This window comes from Bufo gargarizans, unplaced genomic scaffold, assembly GCF_014858855.1.
Source record: "Bufo gargarizans isolate SCDJY-AF-19 unplaced genomic scaffold, ASM1485885v1 fragScaff_scaffold_322_pilon, whole genome shotgun sequence".
Taxonomy (NCBI): Eukaryota; Metazoa; Chordata; class Amphibia; order Anura; family Bufonidae; genus Bufo; species Bufo gargarizans.
In genome coordinates, this window is record NW_025334093.1 from 297,012 (window position 1) to 323,174 (window position 26,163).

At 42.8% G+C, this 26,163-nt stretch overlaps 1 protein-coding gene across 1 annotated transcript; it reads right to left on the bottom strand.

The window, feature by feature from the left end:
• Positions 1-296: 296 nt before the first annotated feature.
• LOC122922402 (coxsackievirus and adenovirus receptor homolog) lies at positions 297-21,011 on the bottom strand. Its single transcript, XM_044273000.1, has 7 exons — positions 20,856-21,011; positions 6,597-6,766; positions 6,295-6,499; positions 5,304-5,462; positions 4,674-4,796; positions 1,938-2,073; positions 297-1,364 (listed from the first exon to the last, which is right to left on the bottom strand). Exons 1-7 carry the CDS (start codon positions 20,902-20,904, stop codon positions 1,049-1,051), a joined length of 1,158 nt encoding a protein of 385 aa, XP_044128935.1. The 5' UTR covers positions 20,905-21,011; the 3' UTR covers positions 297-1,048.
• Positions 21,012-26,163: the final 5,152 nt, after the last annotated feature.

The following is a 26,163-nucleotide window of genomic DNA, read 5'->3' on the forward strand; positions in this document are numbered from 1 at the left end:
ATGTATGTACACAGTGACTGCACCAGCAGCATAGCGGAATAGCGAGTGCAGCTCTGGAGTATAATACAGGATGTAACTCAGGATCAGTACAGGATAAGTAATGTATGTACACAGTGACTGCACCAGCAGAATAGTGAGTGCAGCTCTGGAGTATAATACAGGATGTAACTCAGGATCAGTACAGGATAAGTAATGTATGTACACAGTGACTGCACCAGCAGAATAGCGAGTGCAGCTCTGGAGTATAATACAGGATGTAACTTGATCAGTATAAGTAATGAGATTTATTTACTAAGTGACTGAACGTCTTGTGTTATTTGTAACTGTACAACAATTGTGTGGAACAGCAAAGTCATATGTGATCACTTAGTGTGCCATGACCTGGGGATCTCTTTAGGCCATAGACTAGACATCACACAGAATAAGGTAAAATCCACCAACCACCACTTTTCTCAATATGACAATTCAATAGTTCCTGAGCTTTGTACAACATTTTATATTAACAAAAAGAACCCAAAATCACAAAATGCATGAGATCTCCAATTCTACCCAAGGTAAAAAAAGTATCTTATTGTCATAGTGATTGGCACAAGGTCATGATTTAGTTTACAGTTTATAGAAATGTTCATTATCTTGTTGGAAAAGATCAGTGGATACAGAGGAGTCAGCTGCACCCTGGTACTTGAAGGGGCAAAAGTGTTGAGGCTCAGAAGTTTCAAGTTATGCCTGAGGCCTTGTTTATGTGCTTGGAGGTGGAGGGCCATGCCTGAGAATTTCCTTATTACTTATATGCAGTATGAACTTACATAGGACTCTACCTCAGGCATCACAATATTCACAGAAAAAGTGGATCTAGGGTAAAGGCTACTGCAAGGAAGGGTAGAAGGCTGGGCAAAATCCAGGAACATGTGCTATGGCCTGAACCAGAATATTAGGGGCGTCTTCTCCGCTATGGACCTTTATACATATATACAAATAGAGAAGTTGCAATAGAATACATTCTGAGATGTACGGATCCCATGTGATGTTCATGTGTAGGACAAATTTCTCAGACGATGAAACCTTCTCGAGACTGTGCCGGCACCATCACCGGTACTCCGCCTACTCGCTGCAGATTGTATGGATGATATTTTCCGCTTTGCTCAGGAACAATGAATATAGGTCCAGATAAGGGAACAGGGCTCTCGGCCATTTTCTTGGAGACTTCACTGTTGGTCAAGGATGGAGCTGAGAGTTCATCTTTTGGTGCTGCATTGTAGGACCGCCGACTGGACCAGCGTATATTGTGTGATCGGTAGCCAGCGGCACTCCGTAAACTACTGGCACGGCTATTGCTGTTACTTGGAGGAGCTGCCACGTCCTCTCTAGGGATGAGAAGAAGAGACAGCGATCAGAGAAGTGGCATTTCTCATGATATTACTTCACTAGACATGAGAAAATGTGTAACTCCAGAGAATACAATGAGAGAATCCATGCATCTCGTAGCCAACGGCAGTCAGGACATGGGTTAGGTCCAACCTGGTTCCTAAATGTATTTTCCTTAATTTGTCATCTAGGAAATCTACCTGTTGTATTATATCCAATAAAGTCCACTTACTGCATGGAGTAAGGGTCCATTCACACGTCCGTTGTTTGTTTCCTGATCTGTTCCGTTTTTTGCTGAACAGATCTGGACCAGATCTGGACCCATTCATTTTCAATGGGTCCTGAAAAAAAACGGACAGCACAATGTCAGATTTTTTTTCAGGACCCATTGAAAATGAATGGGTCCAGATCTGGTCCAGATCTGTTCAGCAAAAAACGGAACAGATCAGGAAAGAAACAACGGACGTGTGAATGGACCCTTAGACAGTGAAGGGTTATTAACACTTCAGGCAGTATTCAGTACATTTAGCTGTACAATGACACCATCTAGTGGTTAATTGTAAGATTATTACCTTACATCGTTGGCTATCTCTTTTTCATAGCGTTTTTTGTTACAGCGGCAGATCAGACACCATATGAGGAGGAGGAGAAGAAGCAGCAAAAGTAAAGCACCAATGACTGCACCAACAATTATCCCAGTACGGCTACCTGATCCAAGGAAGAAGAGACCGCAATCACTTATAAGAAATCGAGGATAATACAACGTAACTGAAATAGTGACTCTTCTAACATGTACATACAAATACTAACCCTATAATACTACCTCCTATGTACAAGAATATAACTACTATAATACTGCCTCTTATGTACAAGAATATAACTAATATAATACTGCTCCTATGTACAAGAATATAACTACTATAATACTGCTCCTATGTACAAGAATATAACTACTATAATACTGCCTCCTATGTACAAGAATATAACTGCTATAATACTGCTCCTGTGTACAAGAATATAACTACTATAATACTGCTCCTATATACAAGAATATAACTACTATAATACTGCTCCTATGTACAGGAATATAACTACTATAATACTGCTCCTATGTACAAGAATATAACTACTATAATACTGCTCCTATGTACAAGAATATAACTACTATAATACTGCTCCTATGTACAAGAATATAACTACTATAATACTGCTCCTATGTACAAGAATATAACTACTATAATACTGCCCTATGTACAAGATATAACTACTATAATACTGCTCCTATGTACAAGAATATAACTACTATAATACTGCTCCTATGTACAAGAATTAACTACTATAATACTGCTCCTATGTACAAGAATATAACTACTATAATACTGCTCCTATGTACAAGATATAACTACTATAATACTGCCTCCTATGTACAAGAATAAACTACTATAATACTGCTCCTATGTACAAGAATATAACTACTATAATACTGCTCCTATGTACAAGAATATAACTACTATAATACTGCTCCTATGTACAAGAATAACTACTATAATACTGCTCCTATGTACAAGAATATAACTACTATAATACTGCCTCCTATGTACAGGAATATAACTACTATAATACTGCCTCCTATGTACAAGAATATAACTACTATAATACTACCTCCTATGTACAGGAATATAACTACTATAATACTGCCTCCTATGTACAAGAATATAACTACTATAATACTGCTGCTATATACAAGAGTATAACTACTAAAATACTGCCTCCTATGTACAAGAATATAACTACTATAATACTGCTCCTATGTACAAGAATATAACTACTATAATACTGCTCCTATGTACAAGAATATAACTACTATAATACTGCCTCCTATGTACAGGAATATAACTACTATAATACTGCCTCCTATGTACAATAATATAACTACTATAATACTGCTCCTATATACAAGAATATAACTACTATAATACTGCTCCTATGTACAAGAATATAACTACTATAATACTGCTCCTATGTACAAGAATATAACTACTATAATACTGCTCCTATGTACAAGAATATAACTACTATAATACTGCTCCTATGTACCAGAATAAACTACTATAATACTGCTCCTATGTACAAGAATATAACTACTATAATACTGCTCCTATGTACAAGAATATCAATTATATTAATACTGCTCCTATGTACAAGAATATAACTACTATAATACTGCCTCCTATGTACAAGAATATAACTACTATAATACTGCTCCTATGTACAAGAATATAACTACTATAATACTGCTCCTATGTAGCAAGATATAACTACTATAATACTGCTCCTATGTACAAGAATATAACTACTATAATACTGCTCCTATGTACAAGAATATAAACTACTATAATACTGCTCCTATGTACAAGAATATAACTACTATAATACTGCTCCTATGGACAAGAATATAACTACTATAATACTGCTCCTATGTACCAGAATAAAACTACTATAATACTGCTCCCATGTACAAGAATATGACTACTATAATACTGCTCCTATGTATGTACAAGAATATAACTACTATAATACTGCTCCTATGTACAAGAATATAACTACTATAATACTGCTCCTATGGACAAGAATATAACTACTATAATACTGCTCCTATGTACAAGAATATAACTACTATAATACTGCTCCTATGTACAAGAATATTACTACTATAATATTGCTCCTATGTACAAGAATATAACTACTATAATACTGCTCCTATGTACCAGAATAAAACTACTATAATACTGCCTCCTATGTACAAGAATATAACTACTATAATACTGCTCCTATGTACAGGAATATAACTACTATAATACTGCTTCTATGTACAAGAATATAACTACTATAATACTGCCTCCGATGTACAAGAATATAACTACTATAATACTGCCTCCTATGTACCAGAATAAAACTACTATAATACTGCTCCCATGTACAAGAATATGACTACTATAATACTGCTCCTATGTATGTACAAGAATATAACTACTATAATACTGCTCCTATGTACAAGAATATAACTACTATAATACTGCTCCTATGTATGTACAAGAATATAACTACTATAATACTGCCTCCTATGTACAAGAATATAAGTACTATAATACTGCTCCTATGTACAAGAATATAACTACTATAATACTGCTCCTATGTACAAGAATATAACTACTATAATACTGCTCCTATGTACAAGAATATAACTACTATAATACTGCCTCCTACGTACAAGAATATAACTGCTGTGTATATCTTGTTTTTCTCACCTGCAGTTATAGATAAGTGAGCCACACACGTTCCACTTCCCACTTTGTTCCCCACCGTACATTGGTATGCTCCGGCGTAGGCATCAGAGATGTTTTTGATTAGTAAATCTCCATTCGGGGGAGCTGTATGGCGACACAATTTCATCTGATATTAGAAAAGTCATATCCCTATATACAAAATTCAAATTGTGTTATATAATAAAAGTCACACATTATGAGCAATTCATGATGGGAACACCAGCGTCATCTTAATTTATGGTATTTATATGTCACCCCCTTGTCATAGGTCTAAATAAATTGGACCTGCACATTTAAAGGCCAGGCCTACATCCAGGGCTGGCTTTGACACTAGAGGGTGCTAGAGAGTTAATTAAACTCCTTGCACACCGGGTCCTATGTTTTCTAGTTGGGGTAGCTGTAATTATTGTTCCTCTGCATCACAGCGGCTCATGCAAATGAACATTCAGCAAGCAGAGATCTTGAAAAAGATTAGAATTTAGAATGTTTCCAAATTGTACATTAAACAGTAATGAAGCATTAAACTGGACGAGCCCTTTAAGGAGCCCCGCAGACATGTGACATTATACCCTATAATATCATTCATTGTATATACATGACATCATCACTTACCCATGTTTATGACCGGGGTGGCTGGGTTGGGGGGTCCGGCTATCTTCTCCCATTTGTAAGTCAGAGGCGGGGTTCCCTCGCTTGATTTGCACTTCAGGATGGCGTCACTTCCTTTGGTCAGTTCTCCTTCGATAAAACAATGAGGATTCGTAGGGGCCGCTAGATCCAGGGGTAGAAGAGTCCACGTCTTATTAATTGTAGACAAACCATTTCAAACCAGTTATATGATATGCAGAGAGGAGGGTTGTGACAACCAGTTTCACAAGAACGGTTGTCACTCTCCTACAGCCTGGTGGGCTATAGTTTCTGTAGTGCTTGGCCTTTGACATAGTCTGCTTGGCTAATCGTAGTTCATGAACTCTGCCTGCCCTGACCTATGTTGTTTGCTTTTGCGTTAGAGGCAACATCATTGCCCCATTGAACAGTAACGATTATTTGGGTGGGGATGCACCTTAGAGTGGCAATAGACATGAGATACCTTTCGACGGAACACTCATTTGGCTGACAACCATCTCTTGGAGAGGGGAGTAAGCTGGTAATAGACCACTGTTTTGGTTGGTTAAATACCGGGCATGTTAAATTCCAACAGCCTTATATTTACCTCCCCAACATCCACCATTAAGAGAGAGTTGGCCGATCCTTGAAAATGGTCGGGCTTTGCCGATAAACATCCAAAGTTTATGGTCGGCTTTGGTTTGAACATTGCTAATGAAGTTTACCTGGCTGTTGTACCTAAACAGAAGACCACGACGGTCCTTACTCCAGAACCACAGGTAACTGTGCTTCTGTCCTTTAGGAAGCATTATGACATGTTCTCTTGACCATTGGAGCATAGGTCCACCAAGGTCAGTTTCCAAAATGTTAGGTGGAGTTTCTATTAGGACACTAGAAAATATTGCATAGACCTAGCAATGAAACTGAAAGTTGAGGATCGTTGACTATGACCATCCACCACTGTTGTAGACATCGTGTACACTTTACTGTGTTTTACCTTGAATGACTAACGTAACTTTCCTCGTAGCCACCCCAGGGTTCTTCTTCACTTTGCACTGGTAGGTGCCAGAATCTTTAACATCCAGATAAGTTATTGTGATGGTGGCATCGCCCTGGCTAGGATCCACAGTTTTGAAAGAGAGGCGGTTCACAAGTTCTGCTGGAGCTTTTGGCACCACGATTTTGTCCATGTAGGTGATAATCTGGTGTGGAAAAAGAGACGTAGCATCAGAATTGAGGCTGTGATACCTTCAAGTAACTGTAACTTCTGGTTTGGTTGATGATAATAGAGATACTCACCAGGTCATCCAATCCTGTGGTGTCTGGGTTCATCTTGGACCATTCAATGTCCAAGACTCCAATGTCGGTGGGGTCCAGGACATACGTACAGCTCAGGCTCACACTATCTCCCTTAGGATGTAGAATGGAATCAGTACTTGATTCTTTGATGGTAAGGGCACCCAGCAGTGCTGTACAATGGAAGAAGCAAAAACAGCGTCAAGAATCCATCAGGACTATCATACCACAAAGAAGAAAAGCGCCACACAGCGGCTGTGCGGTATACCGTGTATATAACATGAGGCCACCGCTGTACACGGATAATACATGGATCATGCCATGAACTCTACAGACATGTCATATTTGCAGGAATTCTTATATTAGGGGGGATTTCTTTTCCTATGCATATTCGTCTGTTGTTTACACTTTTTCACACGCCACTATTTCCCTATATCAGTGATAACAGCTAGCGTAATGCTCCTATAGCAGAATCAGTCACAGTGCCCCCAGAACAGTGCGAGCCATCGAGTCCCCCCATAATAGTGACATCCACAGTGCCCTCATAACTGTGACATCCACAGTGCCCCCATAACAGTGACATCCACAGTGCCTCCATAACAGTGACATCCACAGTGCTCCCCCATAACAGTGACATCCACAGTGCCCCCCATAACAGTGTCATCCACAGTGCCCCATAACAGTGACATCCACAGTGCCCCATAACAGTGACATCCACAGTGCCTCCATAACAGTGACATCCACAGTGCTCCCCCATAACTGTGACATCCACAGTGCCCCCATAACAGTGACATCCACAGTGCTCCCCCATAACTGTGACATCCACAGTGCCCCCATAACAGTGACATCCACAGTGCCCCATAACAGTGACATCCACAGTGCCTCCATAACAGTGACATCCACAGTGCTCCCCCATAACTGTGACATCCACAGTGCCTCCATAACAGTGACATCCACAGTGCTCCCCCATAACTGTGACATCCACAGTGCCCCCATAACAGTGACATCCACAGTGCCCCCATAACAGTGACATCCACAGTGCCCCATAACAGTGACATCCACAGTGCCTCCATAACAGTGACATCCACAGTGCTCCCCCATAACAGTGACATCCACAATGCCCCCCATAACAGTGACATCCACAGTGTCCCCCATAACAGTGACATCCACAGTGCCCCTATAACAGTGACATCCACAGTGCTCCCATAACAGTGACATCCACAGTGCTCCCCCATAACTGTGACATCCACACTGCCCCCATAACAGTGTCATCCACAGTGTCCCCCATAACAGTGACATCCACACTTCCCCCATAACAGTGACATCCACACTGCCCTTATAACAGTGACATCCACACTGCCCCCATAACAGTGACATCCACACTGCCCCCATAACAGTGACATCCACAGTGCCCCCATAACAGTGACATCCACACTGCCCCCATAACAGTGACATCCACAGTACCCTCTTAACAGTACCAGCCACAGTAACCCCATGACATCTATATTTTGGGAGTCCTTAAAGGGTTACTGAGTTATCAAATAACTTTTGCTATTACATAGGGACATTCGTTTTGATAGGTGGAGGTCCGAGTGCAGAGAATCCCACTGATCGCTAGAACAAGGAAAGAGAAGTCCTCTTCTATCGAGCGCTCTATCTTCACTACAGGAGACAAGCTGCACAGAAGTATATGGGCCTGTCCTCTGCAGTGAGTAGAGAGCGCGGTATACAAGAGCTTCTCTCTCCTCGTTCTAGAGATTAGTGGGGTCCACCGATTCACACGTTTAGCATGTCCCTATGATATATGAAAAGCTTTCTGAAAACTCAGTGACCCTTTAAAGGATCGCCGCGCCCGGGTGTTCAGTTTTGGGAGCGGTGAGTTCATGTTATTATTTATGTGACACGTTCACAGGTATGACCAGGGATGACATCACAGAGCAGGAAGGTCTCGGGACACCGACAAGTGGAAATCATCATCTTCAGTGTGTGTAGTCAGATCTCGTAGAAGTGGTGTCCTCACGTGTGACGAACGTGAGCGCAGGAATGTCGTCGACCGGTATCACACACACGCCCTGCAGGGAGGAGGACACCATGGGGTGCACACCCACCACCGAGGGACAGTTTCTGTCAGGCTGGGAAAGTATAAAGGTTCTGGTCTCCTCAGATAGTTGGGATGTCCTACGCCGAACCGTGACATCATGACCACCTGCCGTCACCACAGCTGCCGCTCAGCTTCTCCAGGCTCCTGAATGGCAGATCCCTCGATGAGGTAGAACTGTCAATGCCTGGAAAAGATGGGTGACAACTCACAGGGCTGTCACCCAGCTCTCCTAGACTGCTACAGGCCTGGCTATGCAGTGGTACATGTCGAGGTCCTGCTGTGCCACACCCGGCAGTACCAGGCTTGGTAGTCGCTTTGATTGCCCTCAGGATCGTGTACCTCTCATGCATAGACACGTGTGCAGCAGGTGACAGCTCAGCGCCTGCTGTGTAAACACACCGCCTCTGTACCACGTGCTGCCGCATAAAGAAGGGTGGACTTGTGTGCCAACCTTAAAGAGGGCATCCACCTGGTAAAATTCCAGGTCACTTATTCTCCAGTCACCTCCAAAGCTGCATCCAAAACTCAAGTAACAGATACACAGCCAGGGTTACATGTCTGGTACCTAACAAACTACAATCTGTTTCCAAAGGCAACTAGCAGAACTAAAAATGCAGCTTGGGATGTGATCGGAGTATAATCAGATGCCACTGAAAAACAGCACAAGATCAATTATTAGAAGTTACCTAAAAATGTATTATGCAGAGAAAGTTTCCATGATGAGCGGCAGGGGCAATATTTCCCATATATTCCCATATATTCGCCATATATTCGAGAATTCGCGAATTCGTCATCTCCAGGCATTATTTTCTTGATTGCAAAAATTCATATAAAATTTGCATAAAAATTCGCATGAACTGGTATTTTTTTTAAATCGAGCATTCGCGATTACGAATATATTTTGCAATATTCTAAATATTCGCGAATTCTCGAAGTGCCGATATTCGCGATTAAAATTTGCAATTCGTATATTCGTGATCAACACTATTTACGACCACCCTGCAGTCCATCAGCGGTGGCCGTGCTTGTACACTATAGTAAAAAGTACCACCTACGTGAGCTCCCCCGGACCCGGCCACCAGAGAGCCTGCCATTTTTTCTTATAGTGTGCAAGCACGGCCACCACTGCTGGATTGCGTGTATACATATGTACATAGCTCTCCGTCCTAAAGGGGTCCTTTCACTTCAGCAACTGGCATTTATCATGTAGAGAAAGTTATTACAAGGCACTTACTAATGTATTGTGAGTCGCCATATTGCCTCCTTTGCATCACATTATACACTGCTCGTTTCCGTGCTTACGACCGTCCTGTAATCCAGCAGCGGTGGTCGTGCTTGCACACTATAGGACTGTAGGAGCTCACATAGGCTGGTGCTTTTTTCTATAGTGTGCAAGCACGACCACAGCTGCTGGATTACAGGATGGTCGTAACCATGGAAACTTTCTCTGCATAATAAATAAATAATAATAATAAAATAAAATTTATAGAGGGTGGAGCTACATAATGAGTAAGGGACAACAGATGTAGGCGGGGCCAGCAATACCACAATGCAGCACAATATACCGCCCCTGCAGAACCAGATACCACAGTGCAGCACAATATACCGCCCCAGCAGAACCAGATACCACAGTGCAGCACAATATACCGCCCCAGCAGAACCAGATACCACAGGGCAGCACAATATACCGCCCCAGCAGAACTAGATACCACAGGGCAGCACAATATACCGCCCCAGCAGAACTAGATACCACAGTACAGCACAATATACCGCCCCAGCAGAACCAGATACTACAGTGCAGCACAATATACTGCCCCAGCAGAACCAGATACCACAGTGCAGCACAATGTACCACCCCAGCAGAACCAGATACCACAGTGCAGCACAATATACCACCCCAGCAGAACCAGATACCACAGTGCAGCACAATATACCACCCCAGCAGAACCAGATACCACAGTGCAGCACAATATACCACCCCAGCAGAACCAAATACCACAGCGCAGCACAATATACTGCCCCAGCAGAACCAAATACCACAGTGCAGCACAATATACTGCCGCAGCAGAACCAAATACCACAGTGCAGCACAATATACCGCCCCAGCAGAACCAGATACCACAGTGCACCCAGTATACAGGAGAGGAGAAGTGGTACTGTGCAGTGTGTGTATATACAGAATAAGAGCAGATACTGAGGATTACACCCAGTATACAGGACAGGAGAAGTGGTACTGTGCAGTGTATATATATATACAGAATAAGAGCAGATACTGAGGATTACACCCGGTGTACAGGACAGGAGAAGTGGTACTGTGCAGTGTATATATACAGAATAAGAGCAGATACTGAGGATTACACCCAGTATACAGGACAGGAGAAGTGGTACTGTGCAGTGTATATATATATACAGAATAAGAGCAGATACTGAGGATTACACCCAGTATACAGGACAGGAGAAGTGGTACTGTGCAGTGTGTATATATACAGAATAAGAGTAGATACTGAGGATTACACCCGGTATACAGGACAGGAGAAGTGGTACTGTGCAGTGTATATATATACAGAATAAGAGCAGATACTGAGGATTACACCCAGTATACAGGACAGGAGAAGTGGTACTGTGCAGTGTATATATATACAGAATAAGAGCAGATACTGAGGATTACACCCAGTATACAGGACAGGAGAAGTGGTACTGTGCAGTGTATATATACAGAATAAGAGCAGATACTGAGGATTACACCCAGTATACAGGACAGGAGAAGTGGTACTGTGCAGTGTATATATATACAGGATAAGAGCAGATACTGAGGATTACACCCGGTATACAGGACAGGAGAAGAGGTACTGTGCAGTGTATATATATACAGAATAAGAGCAGATACTGAGGATTACACCCGGTATACAGGACAGGAGAAGTGGTACTGTGCAGTGTATATATATACAGAATAAGAGCAGATACTGAGGATTACACCAAGTATACAGGAGAGGAGAAGTGGTACTGTGCAGTGTATATATATACAGAATAAGAGCAGATACTGAGGATTACACCCAGTATACAGGAGAGGAGAAGTGGTACTGTGCAGTGTATATATATACAGAATAAGAGCAGATACTTGTCACCGCCACGTCTGTGAGAAGGTCTGTTAGATGTTCTTCTCTACCTGCATGAAGTTCTTTGTTTTGGTTTCACTTTGTCATCTCCTTTCCTTCTCCCAGCTGTCACCTATTTACACTAATTGTCTCCCTTTATATTCCCTCCCATACTGCCTCACTTTGCGGTTTATACTTCTTCTTGGATTGTGTTCACTGCTGGATGCTGCTTCTGCTGATTCCTCAGATAAGTCTGTTTCCTTTATTTGTGTTTCCTTGCTGGCTTGATTCTAGGTGACCCTGACTCCGTCCGTATTAAGTGCAGGGAGCCGGTGGTCGTGTCCCCTCACTATTATAGGGTTTTCAGGTGTCACATAGTATAAGGTACGTGGTCATGCAATCGTCTACCATAAAGACCTTTGCATGGGCATAGCAGTCAGGGAGAGCTCTAGGGGTTTTATAGGGCTCACCCATATGCTCCTTAGTTTGGGATCAAGCCAGTCGGATGTTTATTTATAAGTTCCAGCTTTCTGCAACACCATCCGTGACATTATAAACCGCCATAACCGTCTTAAGCATGGATCCGGTTTCAGCCTTGATTGACCGCATGCAGGGTCTTTCGCTGGAGGTAGCAGATCTCCGTAAAACTGTGTCTCAGTTTCAGGTGACCGGTTCTGCTGGCGTTCATGGAGTTTGTTCCGAGCCTAAGATCTCGCTTCCGGATACGTTCTCCTGGGGGTAGTGAGAATTTTGTTTGCTTTAGAGAGGCTTGCAAACTCCATTTTCGCCTACTTCCCCATTCCTCTGGTGATGAGGAGCAGAGGGTGGGGATCATCATCTCGCTGCTCAGGGATAACGCTCAGTCTTGGGCCTTTTCGCTGCCGGTCGGGGCACGGCCCCTCCGATCGGTGGATGAATTTTTTGTAGCCCTGGGGCAGATATATGATGACCCGGATCGTATTGCTCTGGCTGAATCTAAACTGCGTCTTTTATGCCAGGGTAAACAGTCCGCAGAGATATATTGTTCAGAATTTCGGAGATGGGCAGCTGATACTGGTTGGAATGATGCTGCACTCCGAAGTCAATTTTGCCATGGTCTTTCAGGAAAGATTGAAAGATGCATTTGCTTTTCATGAGAGACCAGCCTCGTTAGAATCTGCCATGTCTCTAGCTGTTCGTATTGACAGGCGTCTTAGAGAGAGAAAGGAAACTACTCCTTCCTGTCATATTCAGTCCAAGGACAGTGGGGCTGTCTCATTCAGTGCGCAGGGGTCTCAGTCTGTCTCAATCCCCTCTGAGGAGGAGGCCATGCAGCTGGGTTTGCTTGCCTCTGATAGTAGAGGATTCAGCTCTCAAAGGAGGGTTTGTTTCTGTTGTGGGGGTATAAATCATTTAGCTAATGTTTGCCCCTCTAGGAGATTCATGGAGTTTTTTTAGGGTAATAAAAGAAAAACAAAAAGAAAAAAAAACCTCTAAAAACTTTCCATTTGCTACTATTGGCAAGGTTGCCGCGGAAATTGAAGGTTTGCCATTTACTTGTATTTCCCATTTTCTTCTACCTGCCAGGGTGGCGCTAGAGAGCAAGAACATTGTTTGTGAGATATTTGTAGATAGTGGAGCAGCTGTCAATCTCATTGATAATCAATTTGCAATAACTCATGGTTTCCAGGTATGCACTTTGGAAAAAGATATACCTGTTTTTGCTATCGATTCCGCTCCACTTTCTCAAAGATCGTTAAAGGGCATAGTTCACAATATCCGTTTGACTGTGGGTGAAGCTACTCCTCTAGTGTTGGGGCTACCCTGGCTCACTAAACATAACCCCACCATTGATTGGCAAGCAAAGCAAATAAATGGTTGGAGTGAGTTTTGCAGAGAGAATTGCCTCACGGCAGTCTCTTTCAGAGGTTTCTACCAAGACTGTGCCATCTTTTCTCTCTGAATTTTCGGATGTGTTTTCCGAGAGTGGTGTCCAGGAGTTGCCCCCTCACCGGGAGTACGACTTGCCCTATTAATCTCATCCCAGGCGCCAAACTGCCTAAATCACTTTTATACAATCTCTCCCAACCTGAAAGGGTCGCTATGCGTGCTTATATCTCTGAGAGTCTGAGAAAGGGACACATCCGACCCTCGAAGTCACCTGTTGCCGCAGGTTTTTTTTTTTATTTGTTAAGAAAAAAGATGGTTCTTTAAGACCTTGTCTGGATTTCAGGGAGCTGAACAGTATCCTGATTCGTGACCCTTATCCGCTTCCTCTGATCCCGGACCTGTTTAACCAGATTGTTGGGGCTAAAGTTTTTTCTAAGTTGGATTTAAGAGGGGCATACAACCTGGTCAGGGTCAGGGAAGGGGACGAATGGAAGATGGCCTCCAATATCCCTGAGGGTCATTTCGAGAATTTGGTTATGCCTTTTGGTTTGATGAATGCTCCGGCCGTCTTCCAACATTTTGTGAACAGCATTTTTCATCATTTAATGGGGAAATTTGTACTGGTGTATCTGGATGACATTTAGATTTTTTCTCCTGATTTCAAGACTCATCGAGACCACCTACGTCAGGTCTTGCTGATTCTGCGGGATAATAAATTGTACGCTAAACTGGAAAAATGTGTGTTTGCGGTTCCGGAGATTCAATTTCTTGGTTTTCTTCTCTCCGCTTCTGGTTTTCGCATGGACCCTGAGAAGGTCCGCGCTGTGCTTGATTGGGAGCTTCCTGAGAATCAGAAGGCGCTGATGCGGTTTTTGGGTTTTGCCAATTATTACAGAAAGTTAATTTTGAATTATTCCTCTGTTGTTAAGCCACTCACTGATATGACTAAAAAGGGGGTAGATTTTTCTTCGTGGTCGGTAGATGCGCTTAAAGCCTTTTCTAGTATCAAAGAGAGTTTTGCTTCCGCTCCCATTTTAGTACAACCTGATGTCTCTCTACCTTTTATTGTTGAGGTGGATGCTTCTGAGGTGGGTGTGGGTGCGGTCTTATCTCAGGGTCCCTCTCCTGCCAAATGGCGACCGTGTGCCTTTTTCTCAAGGAAACTCTCCTCTGCAGAGAGAAATTACGATGTGGGAGATAGGGAGTTGTTGGCCATCAAATTAGCTTTTGAGGAATGGCGCCATTGGTTAGAGGGAGCCAGACACCCTATTACTGTGTTTACAGACCATAAGAATCTGGCCTACTTGGAATCGGCCAAGCGTCTGAACCCGAGACAGGCCAGATGGTCTTTGTTCTTTTCTAGGTTTAATTTTGTTGTTACGTTCCGCCCTGGGGTTAAAAATGTGAAGGCAGATGCCCTGTCACGTTGTTTTCCGGGAGGGGGGAACTTTGAAGACCCGGGTCCCATTTTGGCTGAAGGGGTGGTCGTCTCTGCTCTTTATCCTGATTTGGAGGCAGAGGTTCAGGCAGCCCAGGCAGAGGCTCCTGATCTTTGTCCCCCTGGGAGGTTGTTTGTGCCTCTCGCTTTACGACACAAGGTTTTTAAGGAGCACCACGATACTGTCCTTGCTGGGCACCCGGGGAGTAGAGCCACAGTGGATCTCATTGCTCGGAGAGTCTCGTGGCCGGCTCTTTGTAAGACAGTTGAGGGTTTTGTGGCAGCCTGCGAAACCTGCGCTCGTGCCAAGGTCCCTCATTCACGGCCATCATGTTCTCTCCTTCCGTTACCCATTCCTTCCTGTCCTTGGAGGCATCTGTCCATGGACTTCATTACGGACCTGCCTCGTTCCTCGGGGAAGACTGTTATTCTGGTAGTAGTGGACCGTTTTAGCGAAATGGCGCATTTCATTCCCTTTTCTGGGTTACCCAATGCTAAGACACTGGCGCAAACGTTTGTTGATCACATTGTTAAATTGCATGGCATTCCTTCAGACATCGTCTCTGATAGGGGCACGCAATTTGTTTCCAGATTCTGGAAGGCCTTCTGTTCTCGCTTGGGGGTTCGGTTGTCGTTCTCTTCTGCTTTTCACCCGCAGTCCAATGGTCAGACCGAACGCGTCAATCAGAATCTGGAGACATATCTGCGCTGTTTTGTGGCGGAGAATCAGGAGGATTGGTGTTCTTTTTTGTCCCTTGCTGAGTTTGCTTTAAATAACCGTCGCCAGGAGTCCTCTGATAAGTCACCATTTTTTGGTGCATATGGGTTTCATCCGCAGTTTGGGACATTCTCTGGAGAGGGGTCTTCTGGTTTACCTGATGAGGAGAGATTTTCCTCGTCTTTGTCATTTATTTGGCAAAAGATTCAGGGTAATCTGAAGAGGATGAGTGAGAGATATAAGCGTGTGGCGGATAAGAGACGTGTGCCTGGTCCGGACCTGAATGTGGGTGATCTGGTGTGGTTGTCTACAAAGAATATCAAACTGAAGGTTCCCTCCTGGAAGTTGGGTCCTAAGTTTATTGGGCCTTACAAGATCTTGTCCGTCATCAATCCCGTTGCCTTCTGTCTTGATCTTCCTCAGACTTGGAAGATCCATAATGCATTTTCACAGGTCCCTATTAAAACCTTATGTCCTACCCACTGTACCCTCCTCTTTGCCTCCTCCTACGATTGTTGTTGATGGTAATCTTGAATTTCAGGTCTCTAGGATTGCGGATTCTCGCATTATCCACGGTTCTCTCCAGTATCTCGTTCATTGGGAGGGTTATGGTCCTAAGGAGAGGATGTGGGTCCCAGTGGCAGACATTAAAGCCACTCGTCTTATCAGGGCTTTCCATAGGTCTCATCCTGAGAAGGTGGGCTCTGAGTGTCCAGAGTCCACCCGTAGAGGGAGGGGTACTGTCACAGCCACTTCTGTGATAAGGTTCTTCTCTACCTGCATGAAGTTCTTTGTTTTGGTTTAATTTTGTCGTCTCCTTTCCTTCTCCCAGCTGTCACCTATTTACACTAATTGTCTCCCTTTATATCCCCTCCCATACTGCCTCCCTTTGTGGTTTATACTTCTTCTTGGATTGTGTTCACTGCTGGATGCTGCTTCTGCTGATTCCTCAGATAAGTCTGTTTCCTTTATTTGTGTTTCCTTGCTGGCTTGATTCTAGGTGACCCTGGCTCCGCCCGCATTAAGTGCAGGGAGCCGGTGGTCGTGCCCCCTCACTATTATAGGGTGTTCAGGTGTCACATAGTATGAGGTACGTGGGCATGCAATCGTCTACCATAAATACCTTTGCATGGGCATAGCAGTCAGGGAGAGCTCTAGGGGTTTTATAGGGCTCACCCATATGCTCCTTAGTTTGGGATCAAGCCAGTCGGATGTTTATTTATAGGTTCCAGCTTTCTGCGACACCATCCGTGACAATACTGAGGATTACACACAGTATACAGGACAGGAGAAGTGGTACTGTGCAGTGTATATATATACAGAATAAGAGCAGATACCGAGGATTACACCCAGTATACAGGACAGGAGAAGTTGTACTGTGGAGTATATATATACTGAGGATTACACCCAGTATACAGGACAGAGAAGTAGTACTGTGCAGTGTATATACAGCAGCACTACACTCGGACTATAGTTTTTCCTTCGGATGAGAGGAGCTCGCAGAGACTTTCACCTTTGCTTCTCTTAGCCAATAAACAGAAACTCGGAACTGGTTGAACAAGTCTTAGAAATGTAAAGAATTCTACCGGACCTCGTACACAACTTCTCCGGAAATCTCTAGGGTTTCCGTCATACTTCCTTTTTTTATATTATATGTAATTAAAGTGTATTCACACTCATGAATTCCAGCAGTCCAGAGGATATAGCCTCAGAGATCATCGCCACCACTCACCAGGGCTCTGCCCTTTGGGTATGGGAATGGCTGACATCAATGCTCACTCTGGGTAAAGGTTGCCTGGACTGTTTGAAATCCCAAAATTGCTCTAATTAATCAAAAAATTATATTTAAACAGCTATACAAAAAAAATATAGCATTTTGTGTATAGAGTTCCTTTGCGGACATGGCTACGGACCACAAACCAACCTTGTGTAGTCTGCGGACCACGCAGTGACGTCACGCTACAAAGTCTGTCACTCTGGAGTCACATAGGTTTGCACAAGGTCTGTATACGAAAAGTAGTAAGAGATTTTTCTCTAGTGAAGACCTAGATCCGTAGGAGCAGGAGGTGGACATAGCCTTCAAGGGGCTGTCTCAGTTGCAAACTGCATTTATCATGTAGAGAAAGCTAATACAAGGCACTTACTAATGTATTGTTTTTGTCCATATTGCTTCCTTTGCTGGCTGGATTCATTTTTCCATCACATTATACACTGCTCATTTCCATGGTTGTGACCACCCTGCAATCCATCAGCAGTGGCCGTGCATGCACACTATAGGAAAAAGCGCCAGCCTCTCTGGTGGGCAGGACCGAGGGCGTGCAACATACTGGATTGTCTAATCTGAGGGCTGATGCTGAATTATTGTGTGCGGTCTGAGCTCTGAATATAAAAAAAATATTGTGGGTGTCTTTTCTGTGTCTGGGGTCTAAATACGACTGTACGTGGTTGAGTCTGGGGTGTATAGAAAGTGACCTGGCCTGGGGTCTGTATGTATCGAGAGGTTTGATCTGGAGTCTGTATCGATGGGAGGCTTTGCATGGGGTCTGTATAGATGGAGGTTTGGGGTCTTTATATATTGGGGGGGGGGGGGTTAAGGTTTGTTTAGATGGGATAAGGTCTGGGGTCTGTAGGTGCAGAACTGGGGTCTATATGTTTGGGTATTTTTTTCTGGGGTCTGTATAAATGGGGGTCTTATCTGGGGGTCTATATAATTGGGGGCTTTGGTCTGTATTGATAGGGGTTTGGCTTTGTGTCTGTATAGACTAGAGTTTCACCTCAGGCCTGTATATATTGGGGTCTTTATGGATGAGAGGTCTGGTCTGGGGCCTATATAGATGGGGGTTTGCTCTTGGGTCTGTATTAATGGGGGTATGTATAGTTGGGGGCTTTAGTCTGTGGTGTGTATAGTTGGGCGATTTGGCCTGGGGTCTGTATAGTTAGGGGCTTTGGTCTGGGATCTGTAAAGTTGGGGGCTTTGTTCTGGGGTCTGTATAGTTGGGGGCTTTGGTCTGGGGTCTGTATAGTTGGGGGGCTTTGGTTTGTATTGATAGGGTTTTGGCTTTGAGTCTGTATAGACTAGAGTTTCACCTCAGGTCTGTATATATTGGGGTCTTTGGGTCTTTATAGATGAGAAGTCTGGTCTATGGGTCTGCTCTGGGTCTGTATTAATGGGGGTCTGTATAGTTGGGGGTTTTGGTCTGTATTGATAGGGGTTTAGCTTTGGGTCTGTATAAACTGGTGTTTCACCTCGAGTCTGTATATATTGGGGGCTTTAGCCTTTGGGTCTTTATGGATTAGAGGTCTGGTCTGGGGCCTATATAGATGAGGGTTTGCTCTGGGGTCTGTATTAATGGAGGTTTGTATAGTTGAGGGCTTTGGTCTGGGGTCTGTATAAAGGGGAGGGTTTGGTGTGTGATAATGGGGGTCATATGTTATATAAGAAGACTCCTCTACAGGGCAGTTAACATGAAAGCTGAGACTGATAGTATATGCATCTTTCATGGCTCATGGGTTGTCTTCACGTTGGTCATATGCTAGTCTCTACACTGTGGCAGCTCTTGGCTCTCTGACACCTTTTTCCCAACACTAGAAAATGTGTCAGACTCCTCCTTCCTGTGCCTACAGTTACAGGTAGTTGAGGCCTGTAGAGACTGTAGCGTTCCTTTAAGTGGAGATCTCTGAAGTATCTGATCTTCTCTAACCCATGTCTGTCACCTATCATGAACCTTTAAAAACACCTGGCCTTCAAGCTTGGATGGAACAGACCCAAGACAGGTTAGGAAATTTCCCCAAGACCACCATTCTCCTCTGAATACACCCTTATAACCAGTCCTATCACATTCCTTTTGCCCCAGGAAAGATATTCATGTTAGAAAAAATTCATAAACCTGTATGAAGGATGGTGGGTGATATTTCTCAGATGTCTCTATAAAAAGTAGTCCAGTATCTTCCAGTATGCTGTACACAGCTCCTATATGGAATTATGTGTTTCCATGGTTTCAGCTTATAAACAAATCCTTTGTGGTCATGTGTTACTCCACTCCATGGCTCCTTCTTGATAACGTAAAGGTAGTAGTAGAGGAGGCAGATGGATGGAGTAACGTAGACCTGCAGGAAACACATGGGGCTGCATAGAAGCTGTGTACACAAAACGGGAAGAGAATTCCAAAACATGGAGCAGATTTGCTGAGACACTTTGAACCAGAGTACCAGACTGAGGTTCCTTGTAGCCAGGGTCGTAACTACCATAGCGGCAGACCATGCGACAGACCAAGTCTTCTCCTCTTCTACTGGGGGTAAAAACTTGGTCAGGAGTTAGGACTCAAATGAAGCACTGAAAAATGGCCCAAAGAACATTGAAAAGGGTTTCGGCAGAAACCCTTCTGTCCTGTGTGGGGGCCTGGTTTGATCCTTGCTAAGGGGCCCTTACTTCTCTATGTATGCCTCTGCTTGTGGCCACCAGATAAGATGGCTCCATCTGTACACACCTATAAGTAATACACCCTAGTGGGAAGTGATCAGCTCCAAAGTCACCTCCAACTAAGGTTGCCTTCTGGACATTTAAGAACAACTATTGTGTCAGGACCTGGGCCCACCGAAAGATCTTCTGCCGTTCTGATGGGCCTATCCGACCCTGATGAGCCAAAATAAAAATATATAAGCTCCACCCACTACGATGACATCACAGATTTCAAAAAATGCCCAAAATTACATACTGCTGAGTGAAGAGCCAGCACATAGCGGTAACCTATACCAGGTCCAAATATTGTGGCATTGACTTACCTCCACCATCCATTAAAGTCAACAGACCTTGAGTAGATTTGGAGAGGCCCCTGACACCTGATCAGGGGTGTGCACACAGAGTTCCCCTTAAACTGGTTTGTTATAAAATATTACGTTGCCTTTCCCTCTCACATAAGATAAAGGAGTGGAAGTTCTCAGGCTGTTGTAGCACCAGCCGGAGGTTGATATGATACATACAAACGTACAATCTATAACACACATGTAGGAAACATAACCTAACGCACTCATAGGCACTTACCTGGCATCAATCCCAGAATAACCCACCAGGTCACCCACTGGTCGTCCATTCTGATCCCAGAAGGGTAGGTTCCTCTGAAGCAGCTGTGAAGAACAGCGTGTGCACAGAGACCTGTACACAGAGCAAAAGCTGCAAAACCTGTGCTGCGAGTCCTGGGCGCTGAGAGAACAAGACACACCTGTACCAGACGGGACGAGAGGTAAGTGTCCTCCGCAAGGTGACACCCAGGGAGGATGGCTTACTGTACCTTTGTTTTTTAGGTATTTTGCCAAGAGGCATACAACTGCCTAAATACCAATCCCCTAATATAAGGTTACTATTACTCCCACTATCCAATAATCTAGCAGGAGATCCATAGGTTACCCATTTAGGGGGGCGCTATTGCATTGTCTTCAAGGGAACCATGCGTCATGGACGGTGGTCAACAGTGGAACTACATGTGACAATTTAATGATGTACCTTTAAATTGAAATATGATTTATAGAAATCGATAAATCACTAATGTTAGTGAATGGAAACATTTTTGTTAGTATTCAGAGACCAATCACATGCAGTAGACAAGGTCTGGTACTACTGTATTATACTTTGGGGTTTACGCAGACCCCATTGCAGTCCCCTTTACTTCTGTGGCACTTCAGGAAATATCTGTGCTACTGAAAGCTGCACCCTTTCATGGTGCTCAACCCATGCTATACATAGAATATTTTAGGTAATAGGTGTGGCTGGGATGATGGGCAACCTCGTCTACATAGATTTTGGTGACTGGTTGTGCAACACATTTGTGCTCAAGGCAAAGTGTAAGAAGACTCTTCTCGAAAAAGCAAAAATAAATCTCACTCCACCCGAGAGTTGTCAGCACAAAATGATGTGATGAACGACATGGCTGATGTCAGACCTGTGGAGTAATAATATTACTAATGCTAAGGTTTAGCAACATTCATCCTAGTGAATTCTGATAGGAATAGGAGCCAAGTGTCAGGGCTGTGAGGGGTTTCTTAGTTTCCTTCACAACAAGTGTAACTACTATAATACTCTAGTTACAGCGTATTCTTGTACATAGGAGCAGTATTATAGTAGCTATATTCTTGTACATAGGAGGCAGTATTATAGTAGTTATATTCATGTACATAGGAGCAGTATTATAGTAGTTATATTCTTGTACATAGGAGCAGTATTATAGTGGTTATATTCTTGTACATAGGAGCAGTATTATAGCAGTTATATTCTTGTACATAGGAGCAGTATTATAGTAGTTATATTCTTGTACATAGGAGCAGTATTATAGTAGTTATATTCTTGTACATAGGAGGCAGTATTATAGTAGTTATATTCTTGTATATAGGGGCAGTATTATAGTAGTTATATTCTTGTACATAGGAGCAGTATTATAGTAGTTATATTCTTGTACATAGGAGCAGTATTATAGTAGTTATATTCCTGTACATAGGAGGCAGTATTATAGCAGTTATATTCTTGTACATAGGAGCAGTATTATAGTAGTTATATTCTTGTACATAGGAGCAGTATTATAGTAGCTATATTCTTGTACATAGGAGGCAGTATTATAGTAGTTATATTCATGTACATAGGAGCAGTATTATAGTAGTTATATTCTTGTACATAGGAGCAGTATTATAGTAGTTATATTCTTGTACATAGGAGCAGTATTATAGCAGTTATATTCTTGTACATAGGAGCAGTATTATAGTAGTTATATTCTTGTACATAGGAGCAGTATTATAGTAGTTATATTCCTGTACATAGGAGGCAGTAATATAGTAGTTATATTCTTGTACATAGAAGGCAGTATTATAGTAGTTATATTCTTGTACATAGGAGGCAGTATTATAGTAGTTATATTCTTGTACATAGGAGCAGTATTATAGTAGTTATATTATTGCACATAGGAGGCAGTATTATAGTAGTTATAGTCTTGTACATAGGAGCAGTGTTATAGTAGTTATATTCTTGTACATAGGAGCAGTATTATATTAGTTATATTCTTGTACATAGGAGCAGTATTATAGTAGTTATATTCTTGTACATAGGAGGCAGTATTATAGTAGTTATATTCTTGTACATAGGAGGCAGTATTATAGTAGTTATATTCTTGTACATAGGAGCAGTATTATAGTAGTTATAGTCTTGTACATAGGAGCAGTATTATAGTAGTTATATTCTTGTACATAGGAGCAGTATTATAGTAGTTATATTCTTGTACATAGGAGCAGTATTATAGTAGTTATATTCTTGTACATAGGAGCAGTATTATAGTAGTTATATTCTTGTACATAGGAGCAGTATTATAGTAGTTATATTCTTGTACATAGGAGACGGTATTATAGTAGTTATATTCTTGTACATAGGAGCAGTATTATAGTAGTTATATTCTTGTACATAGGAGCAGTATTATAGTAGTTATATTCTTGTACATAGGAGCAGTATTATAGTAGTTATATTCTTGTACATAGGAGGCAGTATTATAGTAGTTATATTCTTGTACATAGGAGCAGTATTATAGTAGTTATATTCCTGTACATAGGAGCAGTATTATAGTAGTTATACTCTTGTACCTAGGAGCAGTATTATAGTAGTTATATTCTTGTACCTAGGAGCAGTATTATAGTAGTTATATTCCTGTACATAGGAGCAGTATTAAACACCACACTGGTATGTAATTGACACAGCAAGGGGTATTTGCCCTTATGGTGTGGTATGGAATGTGATAGGTATATGATAACAAAAGTGGCAGAGGATTTAAAGGGGTATTCTCATCTTGATGATCACTGTTAAATCTGTTAATGATTTGACAGTGATCATTTTTCTTAATACATTTAATTACCTAATTCCCACCCTTTTTTTTAGAAAATAAGTCCCCTCTTACCTGATGTTGTCTTTGGTCTCCCCTGGTTACGGCCTCCTCTCCTGTCGGATCTCGCCGGGCCGCACTTGCGCAGAAGACTGAAGATTCTCTCTCGTGCGGGCCGCTCAATGTCCTGAATGCGCAAGCTGCCGCGCATGCGCCATGATGAATTCTCCTGGCCAGTATAGTACAGAGCCGTGAACACGCACGCCGCGCGTTCAGGACATTGCGCGGCCCGGCCGGGAGAAAATCTTCAGTCTTCTGCGCAAGCGCGGCCCGGCCGGGAGAAGAATCCAGGAAGTGAACGTCACGCTCAAGGAAAGTAAGTATGAAAAGGGAAGATGAGAATACCCCTTTAAGGACAGTAACCACCTCATACCTCCTAAGTGTCCCTCTTTGCTCCTTAAATGTCCCTCTTTTTGATCTAAGGTATAGTTTTGCATTATTAAATTTACAATATTGACCCAGAATGTGTCTCCCTGGTTGCTATCTATATATTAAATCCCACCTTGCATATTATTTCCTTATTTGATGTAATTTAGATTTTAGAAATCTTTATATTCAGATCATTTTAGCTCTATTGTGTAAAAAAAAAAGCTATTGAAGTATATAAATATGCAGGAAAAGTGGACCTTTCACATAATAAACATAAGTGTTCCTCTTTGGCTGTCCAAAAAGTTGGGAGGTATGCCACCTCAGTTTATCTGAAACGATGGTACATGACTATTAAGATACTGCTTCTATAACAAAGTAATTTATAGATGATCCATCATGGAGGCAGCAGTAAATAAATTATAGCATCTACAGCATAGTTGGTCGTGTGGAGGTTTCTATGCAGCCTGATGCCGGGCTGTCGGCCTTCGCGCTGCTTTTGCTGGCTCAGCAGATAGTATCACACATGATAGGACTAGATATACTGGAAACTCAATGTTTATCAATGTAATCTCCCATTTCCTCCCGTCTATCACTGCCTGACCTCACCCTGTATAATAGCACACTATCTCACATGTCACAATTACAAAATATGGAAGAGGAAGTCTGGTTCAGGACATAATCGTGGAGACTCCGGGCAGCAAATCTCTGTTTATGTTGTTTTCAGGAGAACTTTAGTAGATCAAAATGTATATACACTCAGGATATCAAAACCACAGACCCTCCTCCATAATCCTGTCCCTATGCTTTCTGGTTCCTCTCGAGAAATAAGAAACAGCTCAGCCAGTTGTCGTCTGAGGCGGATCATATGGCGAGTGATTGGCGGAGTGGTCCTTTTTCCTGTGTTTTGAGAGGAACCAAGAAGTAGAGACTGATGGGAAGACCCAGGAAACGTCATAATGGTAGTATTAGGGAGTATCACATCCTCTAGTTTTTATACTATTTTGATTCTTTTAAAATAAAAAACTACCATTTGTACAACCCTTTTTTGCTCGGTGTGGCCTCCAAGCATTGGAGTCGTTTCTCCAGAACATCTCACAAATGACGATTGGATTGAGATCTGGGAATTTGGAGACAAGTCATCATCTTGATCTCTTTGGTTCTCGTTCCTGAACAGTTGTTTCGGTGTGGGTGAGGCATTATCCTGCTGGAAGAGACCACTGCCATTAGAGGGCACCACTGCACATCAACAAGATGCCAGAACCAAGGTTTCCAGCAGAACACTGCCCAGAGCATTACACTGCCTCCACCGGCTTGTCTTATTCCCATAGTGCATCCTGGTGCCATCTCTTCCGCACGCACAGACTCGGCAGTCCAGCACCATACACCACAAGCTGAGATCTCCTGTGTGTCATGTTGTCATTATTTTGCTGTAGAGTAGCTCTTCTGTGAGACTGGACCAGATGGACCTGCCTTCACTTCCACATGTATCAATGAGCCTTGGACTCCCATGACCCTGTCACCGGTTGTTCTTGCTTGCGGTAGGTACTAACCACTGCATATCAGTAAGACCTGACGTTTTGGAGATGCCTCAACCAGTCGTCTTTTAACTCTGAATTGTCTACAAGCTACTGAGGATAGAACAGGGTCCTCGAAATGCGCCTAGAAGATGCGCTATGTAACCGCTCCATTATCGCTGCACATCAGCCTTTGTGTCTCATTCTGTCAACCAATTTGTATGTGATAATTATTGCTCAGAATCCTCCATTACTACCAGCAACTCATTGACACCGTACAGTTAGCTCTTACCCCAATCTCTTCCCTCTCCTGTCCAGACCTCGTTGCCAATCATTATAACCATACCCTTAAAACCACCCTGGATGAAGCAGCTCCAATATCACTCCGACCCTCTCGACACAGAACAAGACAACCCTGGCACACACCTGTCTCACGTTTTCTCCAGTGGTGCTCCAGATGTGCAGAACGCTTATAGAGAAAATCACGAATATCAGCAGACTTCCTCCATAGTAAATTTATGCTTTAAACCTACATTCTGGCTCTCAACATTGCCAA

Coding starts and splice junctions, on each gene's coding strand:
- LOC122922402 (XM_044273000.1), bottom strand. CDS start 20,904: ATGGACGACCAGTGGGTGACCTGGTGGGTTATTCTGGGATTGATGCCA. Junction 6,500..6,596: donor CCACAGGATTGGATGACCTG/GTGAGTATCTCT, acceptor TTTCCACACCAG/ATTATCACCTACATGGACAA. Junction 2,074..4,673: donor TCACTTATCTATAACTGCAG/GTGAGAAAAACA, acceptor TCCTTGGATCAG/GTAGCCGTACTGGGATAATT.